The following is a 20830-nucleotide window of genomic DNA, read 5'->3' on the forward strand; positions in this document are numbered from 1 at the left end:
TTTTGATGTTGTAACAATTCTTAAATCACAGAGACTCGCTGTTTCTTCAAGAGCTGTATCTTACTGTGCCTTCTAGTTGTCTTTCATGTTTCTTCCTTCCTATTTGAGGACTTTTACGGGTCTTAAGTAGGTGCAGAGCAACTCTGTGCTAATCATGCTTTTGTTGGTTGTTTCTGAAAATGCTCTTGCTTCTTAAAGCTGTAGCTGTGCTGAAGCCCAGCTTTGTGCAAAGGTGCACCTGCTGTCCTAGTCCGGTCCAAGAAAGACCATAGACTCTACCACTGATCATGCTTTTATCAACAGCCTCTAGATCGAGATGGTGGTTGTCTTAATTTGTCAATGAAAGTGTGCTATTAATTCCTCCAAACAGTGCAATGTAAGTGTCTGACTTTGTGACCACGCTTTAGAATTGCTGCAGTTTGAGATCATTATTAATGATTAACATATTCTGTGGTTGTCTAAGCTCTGTATACGGTATACTTATTTTCGTCATTCCACATGCAGTTATCCAATGTAAAAAAAATAACGGGCCCTATTTAGTTGCATATTGATGTTGGGTTTGGGGAGATAACTGGAAATTCTTACAGTCCTCCTCTAGAAAGTAGCCATCTGTTTGAGACACTTAACAAGAACACCGTCAATTCCACAGGCAAAAACAATTATTAGTCCGTTCTATGCCACTCAGTCAATTGTATTATAACCCTCCCATGCTCCACCCACTCCCCCTTCCTACAAGACCATATAGTTTTAAGTGTTTATAATATGGGCTAAAGGATAGTGTAATATCGGTAGCAGGCAGACTTAATTTAAAAGTTCTGTGGGATTGCTCAACAGGCCACCGAGCAGTCAAAAACTGAAAACCCTTCTGCACTGAGTTTCAGTTCTGTGCTAGTTTGGGTAAAAGTGGTGTCCCAGAAGGCTGATTTTACTTGACTTTATTTAAATTGGTGGCAAGCGGAGAATACATAGATCTCGCCAATACAAAAACTTGGTTGATCAGTCTCAGATCTATGATTTTCCTTGCACCCTTATTACCAAAATGGCCCATGCAGCGCAGCAACGTTCGCTTCTATCCTAAACGCTTGTGTAACTTTATGTATTGGCCACAGACCGCTTTGCCTTCTGTTGTGATATGTAATCTGCTATAAAAGATGTTTGTGTTCTGTTTCTTACATCGCCTCAAGATCATGTCAAAGGGGACGAATAACGTGGAAGAGTACCCAACAGAAATCCATGAATACCTTTTAGCCTATGAAAAGTCAGTCGGCTCCGTTGATTCAATGCTGAAGACTATGATTTCTGTTTCCAGGAGTGAGCTACTTCAGAAGGTAAGATTGAACCAAGAAGCTACCACAGAATTAAGATTCCTCGTAGAGTCCTGCAAAAGTTTCTTTGCTTTTATACCTCTGTGATCTGGGTGTATTAAATATTCTGCTTAGGTTTCTGATCTAACCTATTGAGTTGGAATAGCATATATGTCAGTTTTAGTAGAAAGTTGACAGACCGCGACCCCATTTAGTGTTCATGTTGCCCACATTTTCCGTATTTAGAGAGCTTACCTTTCATCTCTAGATTTACACTAGTTGCTCTCCTGCACTCATTTCCATTTTTAAATGTAAGTTCCTTTCTGTTCTTTACTTATATCGAGGTCTGTTTTTATATACTTATGTATCGAAGACACTTTGAAGCAAGGGTTATCTTTTCTAATGTATTTTTAGCACTCAAAACGTGATCCAGTCTTACAAAATGTGTTCCTGCAAGAGCAGCAGAAGCTAAGGATCAGGATTGTCTCTAGTTTGTCCCACTCTCTGACAGCAATGAGTTAAGATATAACTACCTTCTCTGTTATGCATATTTCATTTTGCTGATCGTCCTTCATCTTCAGTTTCATAGCACTGTACAGTATTTCTGACCTGTGTACTGAGTTATCTTACTGGAGAATGCTTCATTTGAGACCACGTGAGGCTAGTCTCTTGAACTTACCCCTCAGATAGCTTCTGCATGTTCTCACCCATAGTCTCATACTACCAGTTGCTTTCAGGAGCATTTTATTCTTCTTTTTTTTTATGAAACAGTTTTTATTTACCGAAAAATTGAAACCGGTCCAAAGCAAGGGCAAAACAATAGTCGGATCCGCAATACATGACTCCACATACAATACAATAAAATGACAATTATCACATTTGTAGTCATCAAGCTGAGTCGGGGTACTGTCCTACCATCCAGGCGATGACTCATAAGGCCAGGAGATCTGTATGCATCAGTAAAATACAAAACAAATGAGGTCACACGGATGTACAACATTAGGGATGCATGGGTGGGAGCTCATCATTGTCAGTTAGTTGAGCTAGTAAAGGGTGTCTTTCACGCTGTAATTCTATAGAAGGGGAGATGTAGCTACCCCCTCTGTATTTGTTCCACCTCCCCCATTTGTAGTCCCATTTCTTGGGGCACCCTCTACATTTGAACACATCCTTCTCAGCAATCATTGCCCTGTCCATGTCTCAAGCCCAATCACGCAGCCTTGGGACTGTATCCACCCCCCATTTTTGTGCGATATTTCGTTTTGTGATGGCCCATCCCATCGATGCCCATGTTTGTTCTGCCCGGGAGAGGTCAGTGGCATCCCATATATTGAGGAGGCAGAGCCGGGGAGATGCCTTTAAGGATTTGCCGCAAGTCCTTTCCATTTGTTTTGTAACTTAGGAGCATTTTATTCTTGTTAACCTTTCTGATTATTTCAATGCGACCATGTCTCCTTAAGAACTCGTTAAGTCTTGTTCTAGTTCTCCGTAGTTCTCCATATGCTGCCTAATTAAGCCTGACATTCAAATTCAATTGATCTGTTCTATACTTGAATGCCTCTACGGTAGGTGTAGAGTGGCTTGTGACTTTACTCCTAAGTTTGAGTCATAGTATGCATGTCTTCTATCTTCCTGTAAGAGAACATTGAATCGCTCTTAGTGTGTTTACACTTCCACTGACGATGCCGCTTTTTTATTTGGCATTACAATGTTCCTGGTATATTTTCTTCTTTACTTTTTGTTTTCTTGATTATGTATGATTTTCTTCATCAGCATGTCGCCTTACTCTGTATATGTCTCTGTTCAAGTGCCCCCTTTTTGCAAACAAACTCTTCGAGTACTTGTGCTGGATTTGGACTGTTTAAGTGTATTTTTAGAAATGTGAATCTTAAGTCTGTATTTGGGTCATGGGTATTATCTTGTGCCATTTTTAACCAAACCGCTGTCAGTGTATGTGTTGTGGTTCAGTTAAGGGGGTGTCTGTGTCCTTGTCTTGGTCTGTAATTGTGTGCATCGTAGTCTAAAAGTACACCTGTCTCTCTTTATCTGTGTGTGTGGTTTTTTTTTTTGCGAAAGCCTCTTTGATTTTCCCACTTTTCTCAGGGTCTCATCGTCAAAGAGTCGAGCAGTGTCAGTTTGTTCCACTGTCTGTATCTCACTCCTCAAGTAGGTCAGAGTGTTACTTAGAACGGTGCCTTCCCTATCCCAGCTTTGTGAGTTTATTAAAGAAAAAAGATATGTTAAGCAATAGAGCCAGTATTCCACTGTTGGTGTTCTCCATGTTGGCATGCATGTTTCCTCTATCTAACAGTCTGAGCTTTTTCAGATACCAAAGTGATTTTCACCCTATCCCATTGTCTTGTATGACCAAAACCAGGGTTTTTCGCTGTACATTCGGAGTTACGGAGAACAGAAATCCATGGGTACATCTGGGCTATCCCTTTTGTACCAAAATATTCTTGCTGTAATTGTGATGGGTAATAACCGTCTAGACTTATTACTAAGTTGCCAATAATAATGGCCACTGGAATTATGTGGGAGAGAAGGACCACATTTTGTGGCAGGATTGACTAAATTATGCAACAAGAAAATCTAAATTATACTGCATAAAGCACCACAATTTATATCATTACCTCATTGTTTGTCATTCATATTCCTATTAACTCTGCCTTGGTAAAGGTTTCACCTTATTTATACCAATTTAACACCCAAATACAGCAGTAAGCAACTGAAAGGTGATCACTCAACATTTGCGAAGGGCTTTCCACTGTACAGTAACATATGTTGCCACATTTAAGGTGACATTTGATCTGTTTGGGCTAAAAACAATTTTTTGTTAAAATATGCAGTTTTTGCAGCAGATGATGGGATTGTGGGGCAAATCCATAGCTATCTGGAAAACACAGTAACCACGAACTTGCACAAAACCAATTATTGCACCATGCAATTCACCTGGATATGTTTCATTTCCTCCCTATCTCAACAGTGATATTTTGCCTCCTCCCTGACCTTTTAAAATGTGAAGGCAATAGCATAAATCAAAGAAACAATCATTTTTATTTAATTTTCAAATAAACCAGAAGCTACTTCACCCACAAGCCTCCAAGTTTATATCTCCCTCCTCTGCCAGATTTATATTAATTGTTGCCTCCATCTTTCATCTGGGTTTCTGTGGAAATTGTTGTGTTTTTTTAGTACTCTCCCTTCCCAAAACATTTTGACTTGCATCCTATACAGAGGAAGCAGTCAGTTAAACCACAGTATCATGCTTTTGGAAGTTGACTTTTTAAGATAAATCTAAGAGTATGTCTTTGATATCAAAGTTTTAAGTACTTTTTAACTACACATATTAAAAAAAGTATATCAACGTGCAACTATTTTCTTTTAAAGCTGGATCCACTTGATCAAGCCAAGCTGGATTTGGTGTCTTCATACTCGTTGAATTCACTGTTCTGGAGTAAGTTTTTGAATATTGAGTATGAATTCTGTACTGGGGACGGAGGAGTGGGGTGAATACAAACTCAACATTGTTTCTGTTTTATAGTATACCTGGTCACACAAGGTGTTAATCCCAAGGAACATCCAGTGAAACAGGAGTTGGTAAGCCAGCCATTTTGTTTTCTTCCTCAAAATTTTGTTTATAGCATGTGTTGATGTTTCTTTTGGTTCTGGTGCAGTCATTACAGACTAGTATCTGTGGTGGGTACTATCATATTCCACTAGGATCCCTATAGCTCTAGTACGATTACACTCCAGTGAGATAGCCATGGCACTCCTTTTTAGATCTTCAGCTTTAAGAATGGTGGCTGTGCGCCTTTCTTTCTTTTCTGCAAACGCCCGCATAATACATTTTAATTGCAGTCCGCGCAAAGGCCGCTGCGCTTAATTTTTAAGAATGGTAGCGTTATGCCTTTCTTAATTCGGCGTGGCTCGTTTAGGACTTTTTTTATCCCTAGCCTGTACTACTCAAACCTTCTAAGGTTTTGTGCCTTACTTGGTTGGATTGATGCGATAATCTAAGGGGCCAGTTGTAATGCTATGAGAAAAAAACAATCCTCTCTCAGAGGGCGAGCAAGTCTGAAACGAAATACTGCGCCACTAATGTCTGTTTCACAATGTATTAAGGGGGACATGAAGCAGGCTGCGTCTGCACCATGGATCTGAAAGTAGCAGCCGGCACCACCCATGTCTCAAGATGCGCAAGAGGCTGTTTTGCATAGATTTTCGTCACGTGTTTTGCGACGAACAGGGAACCTGGGAACTTATTCTTAGTTAGACTTAAAGTTGTATTTGTCCACTTGGCATTGGATAGATTTCGTGCCACCACCACCTAAATGCTGCAAAACCATTTGGCTCTGTTCAGCACTGATGTTGACACCCTGGGCCCTATAGCGTTCTTGCAGTGTCTTGGTGGGTAAAACCAGATAGATGCAACTGCAATGTTAAAGTAACCGGATGATGTGACCAGGATTACCATGAAGATGTAGAAGATTTTCAGCTCAGTACCTCCATGAAGATGTGTCCGGTGCTTGTACTTTGGACTATTGTCCCCAGATCTACTGTGACCACCTTCAAACCCACAAGGGTCCGATGACAATGATTGCTGGTAAACAGACGCCAATGGCACAAAAAAACACCATTCGTCCTGTCCAGTATGCCACTGTGCTGTTGTCGTGATGGCGCATGTTGTCACAGCTTCAGAGAGTTTGCAGTCAGTAAATGGTCCTTCTTTGCATACCGAAGAGTTTTCCCGAGATGTACATCAATGCAATCGTCCTGTAATTTTTCGGACACGTTGGATGGCTTTTTAAAAAATATATTTTTTTGATAGAAGACAATTCTTATACTACCCTGCCAAAAGTCCTGAATCATATTAATTTTAAAGATTGCCTAGAGCAGGAAGTATAACAGTGGAGACCAAATTTGAGGATTTTAATTTCAAGATAAATGCTGACCTACCGTTTGGGCCCTGTGCTCGGGAGGTTTTAGTTTATCTTGTATACTTGCCTGTTTCGTTAACATCCATAGCTTTCATTTCTAAAGCATTCCTTGAAAAATTGCAGTTGCTTTCGTAAAAGGTACTTGGCTTCAACATTTCTGTTAAATCAAGAGATGAGACGGGCATGATTTTTAACCTTTTGAATTTGAACAGTGCATTACATTGAGTTAATTAATTGGGGTATTTTTGTCAGTTTGGATAGCATTAAGCCTTCACTTCTCATGCCCTTCCCAAATAAATTCCCCCCAAAAATGTCTTCTGTTTTTCTTGCTGAGAAGTAGCTCTTCTTCCAAGAGCTTTGCATTTCCCCATAGGATATTTTTCTCAAGCCTTTTCTATATTGGTTTCAACATTCCATACATAATGCAGTTCTGTCCTTCGTATTAATTTTGGAGACCTTTCTTAATTGTTTTTTCAGCTTTCTTTTCAGCAAGAGTCCACGAGTATCGTCTTTTCCTCCATTTGGCTGTCTTTTCATTTTTTCACTTTTTTAAACTAAATGGTTCCTCGCTTTTGACGGCACAATTGTATGATGTCAGGACTGCCCCACGGCTCACATACATTATACTATTACTAAGCAGTGTTATGCCTCACAGCTCAAAATTCTATTAGGGGCGACCCAATTTCCAAATTTCATGTTTAGAAAGTAGATGCCACAATGTTATCAAGAGTGGTCTGATCACTACCAGTGTTAATTAAAATACGAAAATCCTCTCTCAAATAGAAGAATTATCATGTTATAATGCATAATTGATTAGAGAGCTTGTTTTTACTTAATAGAAAGTATCTTGTGCTGGTTGGTCACCTTTGTTCCTCCTATTAATGATCACTAGATTGCAAGCTTTAAACAAAAGCCAAGATTTTAACTTTCTTTTTGTACATTTCCTTGTTTTCAATGTTTACAGTAGGTATTCTCATAGATCAGTAGTTCCCAAACTTTTTCAACGCTCTGCTCCCTTGACCTATTTATTGGCCATTGCCAGTGGCTCCCCACTGTTACTTTTTTGGAGGGTGGGGTGAATGTAAACCCGGCCTCAGGAGGGCTTGCATTTTTCACCCTGAAAATAATTGGGATGATGCTTATAAAGGTATTCTAATCATATATGCAGGGTGTTTTGTATTACTAAGACAGCGCCGCTAATAAAATATTTCTAGTTACGCTTCTTTGCTCAAGCCTTTTTTAGAGTACCCTCTCAAACTTTGTATCCCACTTACAGTGCTCGATACTACCCCTATGCATGTAGGCCCCATTGCCAAAGTGTTTGTGCGCTTGAAGAACATTTGCATGCACTTCCATTTCTACCCATGTCATATGTGGCAACACATCTGTCTCAGCAGGGTGACTCATGAATTTTTAAACCACACACCACTTTACTTTTGCTGTATCCTCCCTAAAATTGCCTCCAAATCAATGCAAGTAAGATGCATTTCACTGATTTTTTTGGGGGGGATTTTTTTTAAACGTCCCTTTTTCTTGCTTCCAAATGTTGGCATTATTCCGTATATGGTGTTTTACTTCCCTGTGCTCAAGGAGAGAGCAGGCCTGTCTGGAAATGTTTGTGTACTGAAAGTACCTATGATTCAAGTACAAATATCAATACTTAATTTAATAGACAGGACAACTGTACTTTCCTGATAACTTGCATTGGTGTAAAATGCATTTGGGGAAACTAAACTATTAACAAGTCTAACAATATAAATCCAGCACCTTCCGCTTACTTTGGGCGTGTTGTAACGAAATATGGAGGTCCTCTCCCTCGACATGCCATCAATTAAGCATTACGTTTAAGCTTTAGGCATGTCACTTCTAAAACATCGACGACATGCGTTTAGGTCAAATTAGTTTAACTGAAGCCAACAGACCCTTCAACATTAAATACATTAAAGTGCATGGTGCGCGGCTCCCATGGCAAGGATTGACGGCTTCCCAGGGAGCCACGGCGCACAGTTTGGGAATCGCTGTCATAGATGCTGCCTGGTTTTTGATAGGTTGCCATAATTAAACTGATACATTGAAGTCACCAGTTATCTGACAGCTTGAATATTTACACACGATTTCATCTACTAAAATATTAATCAATTTGTAAATACCTCTCACCTTGTTTTCCTGATGGAATATAAAAGTTGATGTGTATTAAATTGTTAATGGAATTTAGAGAACTTCCAGTCTGATAACCAGATGGGTCAGTTATCAGACTAACTAAGAATTTACTCTGATTTGACAGATCCTTTTGATATTGTTAGGTCACGCCTAGGCAGCACTTGCGCTGTCTCTTTGAGACATGCTGTATTCAGCATGTGGGCAATAAGCTCCACCCATACATTTTATTGGCTCCTTGCAGTGTCCTTCGGGATTCTTTTTATTTCATTGGTTTATTTTTCTAGTAGTACCTCCTTCCTGTTTAGTACCTCCCTCTCTTCTGTTGCCTCCCATGAGGACTCCCCCTTTTACATGTATCATTACTCTGTACCTTTTATTTACAGTTTCAAAGCACTCTTTTGTTAGTCACTTTTTCATGGTAGATGGCGTTGCAGGCATAGCTACGCACCCCCCCCAACCTTGACTCATTAGATGCTTCACTTCAATTATTCTGGCCCCTGCCTTCCCCCAACAACACTGCCCACCTGTGAGTGTGCATGTAATCCTGAGATGGTTGCAGGCGGGTCAAGCTGTCTGTGTAAAGGGCAGCAGCTACATGGTACAATCAAGTCATTTACTAATTAAATAGGCGCACTGCTCTTCAGCATATTTGTTTTCATTCCTGCCCTCGGTTTGTCACAGCGCTGCTTACATTTTATTTCCTCTCCCCCTGCCTTCCTTCAAAACCCCCTCCCGCCCTGGAGTGTGCATCTCATTGTGAAATAAATGTAAAGGGTCTCCTTGTATATTTGCAGAGTATTCTCACGCTGCTCGCCTGTAAATCTTTAGCTGCGAACACTCGCTCGCTGCAGCTGCTTCCTCCCCCTCCTGCTGGTTTACATTACTGGCTGCCAGAGCACGCTTTAACCCTCTACACCCCATCAGACCCCTTGCAGATAAGCCTGTGTGTTTTAGCCAAAAGAACAATTGATGGACAGAATGCAGAACAATGTCATACATTCACCCCAGTACAGAGATCTGGGCCTTAATCCATCGTTTTTTTGCTCACCATGCCATTCCAGTTTGGACCCAGCCATATGCAAATCAGTCTTGACCCTGCGCCCAATGGGAACAGTCCAGCCCGAACTGCCAGGGTAGGTCCTTCCTGGACTGGAAACAAGCATCCTAGGACCGGTTTCGGGCTTTCAGCCCTCATCAGCCAGGATAGCTTGACTCCAGTGACATGGAGAGCACGGGACCTAGGATGCTTGTTTTCAGTCCAGGGAGGACCTGGCTTGGCAGTTCGGGCTGGACTGTTCCCATGAGGCACAGGGTCAAGACTGATTTGCACATGGCCAGGTCTAAACTGGGGTGGCATGGTGAGCAAAAGAAGCCTGGACTTAACCCAGATCTCTTGACTGGGGGTGAATGTTTTAATTTGTTCTGCATTCTGTCCATCAATTGTGTATCTTTTGCTTTCTCGCCCTAAGTGCGCCAGGTATGCCCAGACGTGGTTCCTGGGCTCACTGTGCCACTGGAATCAAGATACCCTGGCTGAAGAGAGGTGAAACTCCGAAACCGGTCCTAGGATGCTTGTTTCCCTTCCAGAGAGGACCTGGCTTGGCAGGTCGGGCTTTTTTAGTTGTGGTCCATGTTTAGGTATGTTTGATCCATTTACATTTTTTGTTTTCTGATATCCACATTATTGAGTAAGTGATTCCAAGTCATAATAGTACCTGGCAGAAATGTCTTCTTCAGAAATAATCTCCATTCCCAATTTCCTAAGGTTGTAAACTAACTAGAATTCCTTCTGTAGGTTTCATAGGTCTGTACATCAATTATGGCTTTATTTAGGAGATTATAGCCATTTCAGGCTCTAAGAAATGACACTAGTGTAATATTACTTTATCTAAAGTTTTGAAGACTTGGCATGGACTGCAGGTCATGAGCACCTTAGCTGTCTTCATACATTCATCCTCTTCATGAAGGAATATTAGTTTGCGATATAGAGCACTAAATCGTCTGAGACGAAGTTATTTTAACTCCCATATGCTGTTATACGTTTACAGTTCTCCTATACTCATGCTACTTTTTTGCAGACTAAACTTGTAGGATCCTTTTCTAATTAGATATCCCTTATTGACATTGCTTTTAGAATGAGGTGTTGATAGAATTTGCTCATTCACTTCAGTATCTTTTTGTACACACAACCAAGTGTGTTTGGATATTTTTGACCATTTGAGCTTACATTTTTTAGTTGCTTTACATCATGCTTTGTTAGTGGGCAAAAGACCTGGGTGTTTGGGTTTAGCGTGATCTTCAATTCCTTCAAAACAATATTTTGATCCTCGGTTTCAAATTTTATTGATCTGAACCCTTTTCCTGTGGTCTTGTATTATTATTTTTTTTATTTGCTTTTTTGTCCACAGTTAGGTGTTTAAAAAAAGAAAAAAAAAAATTAGGGGTCCATCAAACACGGGTTGGGAAAGCACCACAATGAATTAACCTCCTGCTACTGCTGGGTGAGGCCCACTCGCATTTTAATTGAGTGGGTATGTCTTTCTCTCCAGGTCCGCTCTACCAGTTTGTGAGGGGGCCATATTGTCAACAAAACAGGATCATAACATCAGTGATGGGCTTCTCTAGGGTAACAGGGGAACGCCAACGCTTGAATGTTCAATGCTCTCTGACTGAAAATAAATGGGTTTGCCACCGTATTTTTGTAATCGCTGTGGTTTTTTACTTGCTTCTATATTCTATCCATCTTTCTCTCCAACTGTACTGTCCCACATTCCATTGATAACTTTTATTTTAAATGCTAACTATTCAGCAGGTAGTTAGCATCTTTCTGGCCCACGTCAAATCATGTGAATCTACATCTCCCTCATTGTACCCCTGGTGGCTATTTCCTCTTTGTGCCACAAAAGTCTTGTTGGGTATCTCCTCTTTGTGCCAAAAAAGTCCTGGTTATATTTTGTTTTGCCTACCGTATTTCCTGAGCCTAATGTATACAGCCTTTCTACTGCATATGGGCCCCTCTTCAGAAACTCTTCTCGTATCAAATCAAACCATGTTGCCCAAAGTTTTATTTATACACAACGATTGCTTTAATTGTTTCACTATTTAGTTGCATACCGCATTTTAACAAGTTTTTATTCGAGTTGGATGTGGTAAAAAATAAACACTTAAAACTACATTCATAATAAGCAAAACGACAAAGGGAAAGGATAGAGCAGAAAAAGAGTAATGACCAACCACCCGACAAGGGAATATACTTTAAAGCATTTCACATTTCATATTTGCTCTTTACATGTTTCACACCCTGTATTCACATGTAGGGTTAAAAAAAAGGAAATTTGCTTCAGGGTCTAACACCAAACCATGGGTGTCCAGATCTGGTTTATGCATTTGCCCTCCTTTTACCCCTAAGCCAGAGGATTGCAACCTCCGTCTCATAGACCTGACCAAATAATGCCCACCACTGATAAACCGCGGCAGATAATGCCGCTGTCCAATCCCTAGCAATAGACAAGCTATAATTATAGCATTAGAGATGGTATTAAAGATCTGCGTACCAGCATCCAGTTTAAATTCAGCATAATATCTCTTACAGTTAATAGCAAATACTCCAGTATTGATCTAAATGTGAGCAACCATGGTATGTGTTCCATTTGTTCATCATGCCCTTTGTGGCCTGCTTTCATTTCATCATCACTGCCAATATGTTTGTAAAGTGCTGACTGTCGACCTATGTGAATTGCATTGCTACAAAAGAAGTCCTCTGTTAAAACTCCTTATGTAGGATTATTTAGTAGATACAAATCCTAGGGTTCTCTTGCCACCTTGTGGTTAGATCTGGAACACCCTTTTAATAAGCACTGGCAAAGCTAATATGTCTGCTTTAATATGCTAACTGCGAACACATGCAAATTATATTTGTGCATATCATTTATTTTAGGGCAATCCGGGGCAGTTCAGGTTTTCAATCTGTCCCGGCAGATGTGACTAAATTCAGAACCTTTCGGGGTCCACCGAACACAGACTTTGTGTTCTAGTACAGGATTAATTACCAGCCCTTTAAGAAATACATTTAATAAACTCAGCTGATACCCTGTGTGAAAGTTGCATTTAATGTATTCTCTTCAGTGCCTCATTGTCTGTATTTCCTATACTGGTGAGCATTGTCCTTTAAGTCATTCTGCGCCTCTCAGTTAATGTGAAATTGTAGTCTTATCTCCGTGTTTGTGAGGCATTGGGCTCATTTAGATGTGAAGAATTCTATATTAATGAACTGGAGTTGGGTCACCAGGGACTAGAAAGCAACTACAAAACGAGATATGGCTCGTCTAAGTCTTGGGTAGGAATGCTAGACCACACTGGTTATCTTACAAGATAAGAGATCAAGGTCTTGAGGAGAGGAAAGAAAAACCTCAGATTTATGGGCCGACTTCTTGAATCCAATCTGAAAGAATGCAACTTAATGTACTAAAATGATAAATCCGGAGAGAGTTTCTGAGTGCTAGAGGGGCAACTTTGAAAGAAAACTACATGCTCAGTGTAACAGCTGCCAGGTAAAGAGTACTTGTGTCACACATGATCTTCTGTCTAATAAAAAGGGCTAATCCAGCCAAATCACCAGAAGCAGCCATGATTGAAGTAGGAAAAACATGGACAATAGATATCGATACTGCAAAAGGTGCAGCCCAATCGAAATATAACCGGCAGTGTACCAGATGTAACAATAAAGGCATTTGCTCAAATATGTTTTGAAAATATAGTGCTGTGTACTCTGTTGTAGCACAAAGAGCTTGCCCATGCTATGCCTAAACTCATCTTTCCAAATGGTGTTAATTGCAGCCAACACCCTATAAGGGCTGTCGGCACCTGCCAGTGTCTCCTCAGAGGTATTCGATGGGGCTACATTTGATTAGCCTTTCCCTGGTGGAACAAATCTCTGTCGTCATAGGTGTCTGTTGCACCTGGGTCAGTCCTGTTGTGTCTGGCAGGAGCGGTGCTTGTAAGGTGCCGTTGGATACAGTGGATGACAATCTGTATTCCTATCATATCACTAAATGTATCTTGGTGCACAAGACACCAGCACCCTGGTAAGAGAAATAGTTTTTGATGGAAATAATTAGAGTACTCTATTCAAGGATTAACTAACACCAGTTTACTGACGCACATTTGCAATCAGTACTTTAAGATTGATTGCTCTGTTGAAGTGTTTTGTCCTTATAGTGCTTGATCTTTCACAGCCCCTTGCTAAATAGTTTTATGGGTGCAGTCAATCTTTACCTTAATTAACATTTGATAAACGTATGTAACTGTACTTTTATGGTCATTGAGACCGAAATAAAGTTATTGAATGGAATGGATAAACGTTACTTTGCAAGCACACTATCATTTTCATTTACATCATGCAACATTAGTTCAAGAAGCATGACCGACTCTGACATATATGATGAGCTTGTGCATTCACTTGTTCACACCATGTTACCGATGAGACTCACCAGTTCTTTAAACTCAAGCTGAAGAAGAACAGGCAGAGCGAAAAGATGAGAAGACGCTTGCAAACCTTTGTACTCTTAGAACTGCTCCCTGTCAGGATGTCAACAGCTGCATGTATGTCACTTCTTATGACTGTTAAAAACAAGGTTCTGTTGAAAGGCCTCGCCAGGAAGGTGGGCTATCGGAGGATAGTTATTGAGAACTACCAATCTGTCTCTGGCAAAATATTGACTTTATTAATAAAGTTTCTAATTAAATGGCATTGTTTTTCCAGCTCTTTATTGGCTTAATTCAAGTCATTACACTGAGACCCAGCATGACACCTCTGGTTAAGGTCTGCAATCTAGTCTTAAGTCACAGCTTAGACTTGTTTGGTAGCATTGACCGCCACAGATTTCAAAGACAATTCTCAAATTCTATTTGGCCTTCAACAGTGGTGGCAATGTCCCACCATATGCGTTGCTGAGCATAATTTAGGAATCTCGAACTATTTTAGGCATAAAAAGCATGCGCCACACCTTGGCCTGGAGGGTGCATAGCGCTCTCAGGCCCTTTTAAAGAGTAATTTCTTCCCAATAAAATTCCTTCATTCTGTGACCAGGTGAACCTGGTGATCTAGTATTTCATGAACTGATGAAGAGTAAAACATGCCCTTACAGAAGGAAATGCAGGAAAGAGGTTTTCTTGTCGAGATACTGAAGCCAATATTGGATTAACAAAAGACTGTTCCAGTTCGAAATGCAGCAGCAATACATAGTCCCAAAATATTCTGTACAAATTGTGCCCATCTTTGAGTCTACTGTCTTAGAACACTCAAGGATCTCAGACTATACATGTATTAGAGTGGTACTTATTAAGTAATTATTAAGTTATGGGTTGTACTTGTGCCCATTTAATCTTTTAGATTGTTGTTTGATCAGTTACCTATCCACACCCTAAGTTCCCTGTCCACACCTTAACAGGGGTATTTCTAATGTAATACCTCTATTAGTTCTGAAAATATCTTAATCCAATGATTTTCAGTGTTCGGGTCTTGTGTCCCTGCCTGTACTGCCATAGCTGGCATGTTTAAACAACCATGTGGTTATTTAGGCACACCGCTATGGCAGTATAGACAGTTGAGTTGCCCGGGTCTCTTTCAGAAACTCTTTCCATTTGTCTTTCTATGTATGTAATGGAGGTAGGTGTGCAGCTCCATAGGGATTCTCGCCATCCTTGTCGCTGGGTCTCCTGGGGAATGCAACGCCAGTCGTTGATGACCTGGTGCTATGACTTCTAGTAGCAAGCCCTTTTGTCCAGAAGTGCAAGTCACCCATTGTAAGCCGATGGTTTAAGTGCTATCCCCCATCCCACAATAGTGAATGCATGAATATGTTTAGGTGTGAGGAGGAGGAGTCCAGAATTACAAAAGGGGTGTTGTGCATAATTTATAATAGTTTTTACAATGTGATCTTTTTGAAGTTCTCCTCCCTTTCCAGTATGCTTAGTGGAGTGTTCACCATCTTTGTGGATCCATTTGGAACTCCTGTAGGATGATCTCTGTATTGGTTTCTATGAATCTCATTCTATTTGGGGTTGTGTTAACAACCAGATATCCAAATTCCTCTTTAGATTCCACAATGTCCTGTGTCATATCCAGTGCCTAATTTGAGCTGGTGGTTGCCGGTGAATTGCTAACACCTGCACTTATGTCAGATTGCGATATGGTGATGCTGTCTAAATTACATATGAACAGCACATTTCTTTATTAATTCAATATACATTTGAATTGACTCACACCTGCTGCACAAGACACTCTTACAGCTTTGCGGGCCAGGAAGAATAATCTGAATTGTCCTCTGTAGGGAGTGTTTGTTAGGATTTTTTTTTTTATTAGTTTTATATAATGCGAACTAGACCCAAAGATATCCGGTATCAGAGCGCTTTACATGAGCACAAGTTTCGTTACAGATGGACACATTCATTTTTGTTAGGCACTGGGAGATTAAGTGATTGGCCCAGAATCACAGGATGTTGAGCGTTGATGCCGAGACTTGAACCCAGTTCCCCAGCTTCGAAGTTGACCGCTCTAGCCGTAAGGCTACATCCTCTCCCCAAGTTTGAGTTGCTTTGGTTATGGCATTGGCAGCAGTGGCAGGGGCAGTGGGTCGTGCAAGCTGTAGTGGCCTCCTGACTAGGACCCTGGAACTGACTTTGTTACAAATTAAGCACTGGTTGTATCCCCACCTCACTCCCTTTCATTGATTTTATATATTGGAGACTTGCTCCATTTTATGTTGTGTCCAGCATTTTTCCTGAATTCTTTAAAGACAGACAGCAGGGGGCGTGGCCAAGATGGTGACCTGAGCAGCCGCAAGACTCTGAAGCTTCTCACACCCGGGACCCTGGGAGTGGCGTAGGAGGAGCCTCGCCGTGGCCGCAGCTTGCACTCAAGGACGCGGCTTGTGGGCCTATTTGGGCGCACATCCAATTCCCGAGGCGGGAACTGGGGAGGAAGCGGCGCTCAGTGCCAACACTCAAGCAGCCCAGAAGGTGAGGCGATTGGCTCCGGGAGGTGCCGTTATCACCGGCAAACGGCCATCTCCCTAGCTCCCAGACCCTGAGTCGCGCTAGCAGAGCACGCCAAGGCCGCACACCACCGGGGGCACGCAGCAGCAATGGTGGACCGCAAACTCCTCCCCTGACAATAGCTGCAGCCTTGGGGCCAACATATCCAAAGGGACATAAGAGGCCAACGGGTCTGCACAGGGCTCGGCTCCCACGTTCAGACTGCTGGCCTCAGAAGCGGGGCCACGGCAGGGTAGGGACAGATCAGCAGTGCGTACGAGGGCGGCAGTGTCCCTTCACGGCAATGGCAGCAGCGGTTACGGGGGCCGTCCAGCCCGCGGCATGGCATTCACCCGCGAGCCCATACGAGGTTATCCCGAGCAACTCCGGGCTGCACGCCTAACTCTGGGTTCTGGGCCACTGCTGTTACATGTGACTGGATTTCGCCGGCAAAGGGGGGACTGACACCGGGGCTAGCCTGGCGGGCATTTCTTGAATCACTTTTTAACACCCTCTGAGAAGATTTTCAAACGCTCAAGCATGAAGTGGCAGGCGAGTTGAAAGATATGCCGTGATGTGGACGAGCTCGGGGAGCGGGTGGCTGCAATAGAAGATGGTGAGCAGACCAAAAGCGAGGCAGTAGAGCACCTACAACCAGAACTCATCCGCCTAAAAGATCAACAGGTGGATTTGCAGGCCCATGCGGACAACCTAACAAATCGGTCAAGGCGTAACAACATCCGCGTCAGGGGGTTCCGACGAAAGAAGGTGGTGTGGATGTCACCCGATACCTACAAGGCAATTTCTGAGAGATCCGGGGGGAGCCCCCTGACTTCGACATTCGCATTGACCGAGCGCATTCGGTGGGTATTGCGGAACGGACGACGGCCCCTCCACCGGACATTTTAGCCTTCCTACCTGACTTTCCACTCAAGGAACGCATACTATGCGAAGCAAGGTTGAAACAACCCCTCCAGTATCAAGGCCACTCCATAGCGGTCTATCAACACCTGGCCTCCATTACCCTGCAGAAGAGGAAAGCGTTCAGGGACGTGACAACATTCTTAAAAGAGAAAAGAGTGCCGTATTCATGGGGTCACCCCTTTCGCTTTATTTTCAAATGGCAAGGGAAGCTGCATCAAATGCGCTCTTCAGGACGCACAGGCGCTCCTTGGCCTAGAACAGCGAGGCGAAGACGTGTCACCTAGCCGCACACAGCGGTCTTCCGGGGGAGGATGGCGGAGAGTGGGAAGTAGGCGTTCGCCTCCGATGGAATCGTGACCAGATCTAGCCGCCATGATGCAAGAAAGGAGGGTGGCTCTAGCAGTGGTGTCACGATATACTGCATCGCCGGACAGAGTTTAACCGGCACGGGGGACAAAAATGCATTGAAATAACGCTGGCTGGGGGGGGGGCTGGGGCTGGGGGCCGGGTCGCCTGGTCCACACGTTCACCTAATCCCTTTTTCTTCCCCATATGTCCGCAATTGGGATTGACGGGCATTGGACTATGGTAAATCTTTGGGGTTGTTTGGTTGGGGTTAGGGAGGGAGACTGGGGATTCAGAGGGGTTTGGGTGGAGGAGGGAACGTGAAGGTTGTTGGGACAGGGGTGGGGAAGGGGAGTGCAGAGGGGGGCAGGGCTTAGACAAGGCCCTGAATCAATGCAGGACAGTACCACGACGCAGGGGAATGGGCACACAAGCAGAACGGGTAGTCCTCCACAGACACACTAGATACTACTCAGGTGGGTGCCATGTCACGACATACCCTTCAGGTAATCACGCTCAATGGGAAAGAGTTAAATAACCCTGTTAAAAGGCGTGCTATATTGTCTTATCTAGAGAACTCCGGTGCCTCGATATGCCTTCTACAGGAGACGCATCTTCTCTCCAGAGATTGGCACAGAATGAGGTCTCGCGCTTTCCCCCAACAATTTCACTCCTCTACGCCAGAATAAAAGGCGGGGGTAGCTATATTGTTCTCCAGACACTTCCAGGGCAAAGTGGGAGATAAAGTGGCAGAGATCAAAGGCCGACTACTGGCATACAGGATATGGGTGGGTGGAGCGCCCGTAGTGGTGAGATCCCTATATGCCCCCAACTCAAGTCAAGAAAACTTCCTTAAAGGAGCCATGTCAGAGATTCTCAGCACCCAAGAAAGTCAGATATTGGTAGGCCGCGATCTCAATCTGGTTATGGACCTGTAGAAAGATAGGTCGGGCCAACGCTTTGGACAAACGTGGGCACTATCGATAGATGGGAAGGAATGGTTGAGACACAGGGGACTGGTAGACATGTGGAGGGAGGCCCACCCCAGGGACACACAGTTCATTTTACTCCCACGCGCATATGCCAGATTAGACCACTTTATTGGGTCCTCAGAGTTAAACACCCTGGTAACCTCAGTGGAAATTACCCCAGCTGCACTATCTGACCACGACGCGGTAGTGGCGACACTCAATAAACCCACGACTCACAGACCAAAGGGGAGGTGGAGATAAGGGAGAACCTGCTTCAACGCAAGGGGGTAGCCAAACAGATGCACAAACGCATCACTGACTATCATGAGTCAAACGACAACCCTGACACATCCCTGGCAGCAATTTGGGGGGCCCTTAAGGCAGTGGTGAGGGGAGAGCTGATAGCTATATCCGCTGCGGAGGCTCGAGAACGGAAAGAAAATATAGACTCCCTTATGGCAGATGTAGTCGAACTAGAGCGAGTACACAGTTGTACGGGCGAACTTAGGGTATGGCGTCAGCTGAAAGCAGCCAGAGCGCAGTTAGCCAGCTTAGACCTGGGCATGGCTGAATACGCGGCCCTGCGGCACAAACATACATATTATATAGGGGGAGATCAAACAAGAAGTCTCCGAGCGAGTACACTTAGAGCCGGCACTCAGCGTTTTAAAATCACGGCCCTTCATACTACCACGGGAGAGAAGGTGGAGCACGATACCCAGATAGCGGAAACCCTTCGGGATTTCTTCGCCTTCTTATATAGTAAAAACATGCATCTAGAGGTGGATAGTGGGGCGTATCTCCAACGAGCTGTGACAACAGCTCTGAGTGCGACAGGAGCGGAAGCATTAGACGCACCGATTAGGATCGACGAAGTGGTAGGCGCAATTTCACGTCTTAAACCTCTGAAATCACCAGGGTCAGATGGCTTTTCAGACGGATTCTATAAAATGTTCTGTCCACCCCTTGCCCCAGTCCTTACCCGCCTTTTAAATTTCTTTCAAGGCCCTGGATCCATCCCTCCAGACATGCTTGCTGCAGATATAATCGTTCTCCCCAAACCTGGGAAAGACTTCTTTCAAGGCGCCTACTACCGGCCGTTTTCCCTACTCAACCTGGACCTTAAGTTATTTACGGGGGTTCTCGCGGCCAGACTCTGTCCCCGAATGCCCGGTATTATCGAACCAGATCAATCTGGTTTTATTCCCCTTAGACAGAGCAGTGACAACACCAAACGTATTCTCCACCTTATAGACAACGCCCACCACACTAAAATGGATCCCCTACTGCTGGCGATAGACGCCGAAAAGGCATTTGACAGGGTGGACTGGGGATTCTTGGACAAAACGTTGGCGCACTTCGGTATCGGCGATCGGTTCAGGGCTTGGATCGCAAGCTGCTATGACAAGCCCCAAGCCACAATATGGGTGAATGGGACACTTTGGAACCCTTCGCCATCCAGCGGAGCACGAGGCAGGGATGCCCGCTGTCTCCTCTCCTTTTCGCGCTCTACATCGAGCCCCTAGCACAGAGGATACGAGATAACCCAGATGTCCTTGGCATTCCCATCGGTGGAGAAAGGCACACTATTAGTCTGTATGCGGACGATATTTTGGCGACTCTTGAAGCACCTGAACGCTCGGTCCCCGCTTTCCTTCGGGAGTTGACTGCATTCTGCAACGTGTCCGGCTTCAAAATAAATATGGAGAAGTCGATGATCCTACCCTTAGGGCGAAATAGGGACCTACCCGAAGGTGCACGCAGGGAGTTTGGGGAGCTCCAACCCCAGACCGTGATCCCCCTACCTGGGGATAGTCCTAGCCCGTCTATTGGACAGTCACGACAAACTACACCAACCTGCTCACCCACATACAGGGCGATCTTCGCCGCTGGCAGAAGCAACCTCTGTCACTCCTAGGTCGCATGGCAGCCGTGAAAATGTCCATCTTGCCTAAGGTGCTGTATGTCTTCCAGACCATCCTGATTGAGCCCCTATAACGGCCCCATTCACAAGCTGCAAGGGGCAGTGCACCACTTTATTTGGGCTGGGAGACGACCGCGGATGCGTAGAGCTGTGTGTCACCACCCCCGATGAAGGAGGGTCGGGGGTCCCCAATTTCATGGAATACTTTCGGGCAACGCAACTCGGATA

At 43.7% G+C, this 20830-nt stretch overlaps 1 protein-coding gene across 3 annotated transcripts in view; it reads left to right on the forward strand.

Moving 5' to 3' along the window:
• The window catches only part of C1D (C1D nuclear receptor corepressor), a 122906-nt gene that overhangs the window by 42462 nt on the left and 59614 nt on the right, over positions 1 to 20830 (forward strand). For all 3 annotated transcript variants that reach the window (XM_085612509.1, XM_085612510.1, XM_085612508.1), the window contains 3 exons: positions 1185 to 1328; positions 4695 to 4761; positions 4849 to 4904. In XM_085612509.1, the coding sequence (XP_085468635.1) occupies positions 1188 to 1328; positions 4695 to 4761; positions 4849 to 4904 (264 nt within the window). In that variant the 5' untranslated portion in view covers positions 1185 to 1187. The remainder of the gene's footprint in view (positions 1 to 1184; positions 1329 to 4694; positions 4762 to 4848; positions 4905 to 20830) is intronic.

The sequence above is a fragment of the Triturus cristatus genome, chromosome 6 (assembly GCF_964204655.1).
Source record: "Triturus cristatus chromosome 6, aTriCri1.1, whole genome shotgun sequence".
Taxonomy (NCBI): Eukaryota; Metazoa; Chordata; class Amphibia; order Caudata; family Salamandridae; genus Triturus; species Triturus cristatus.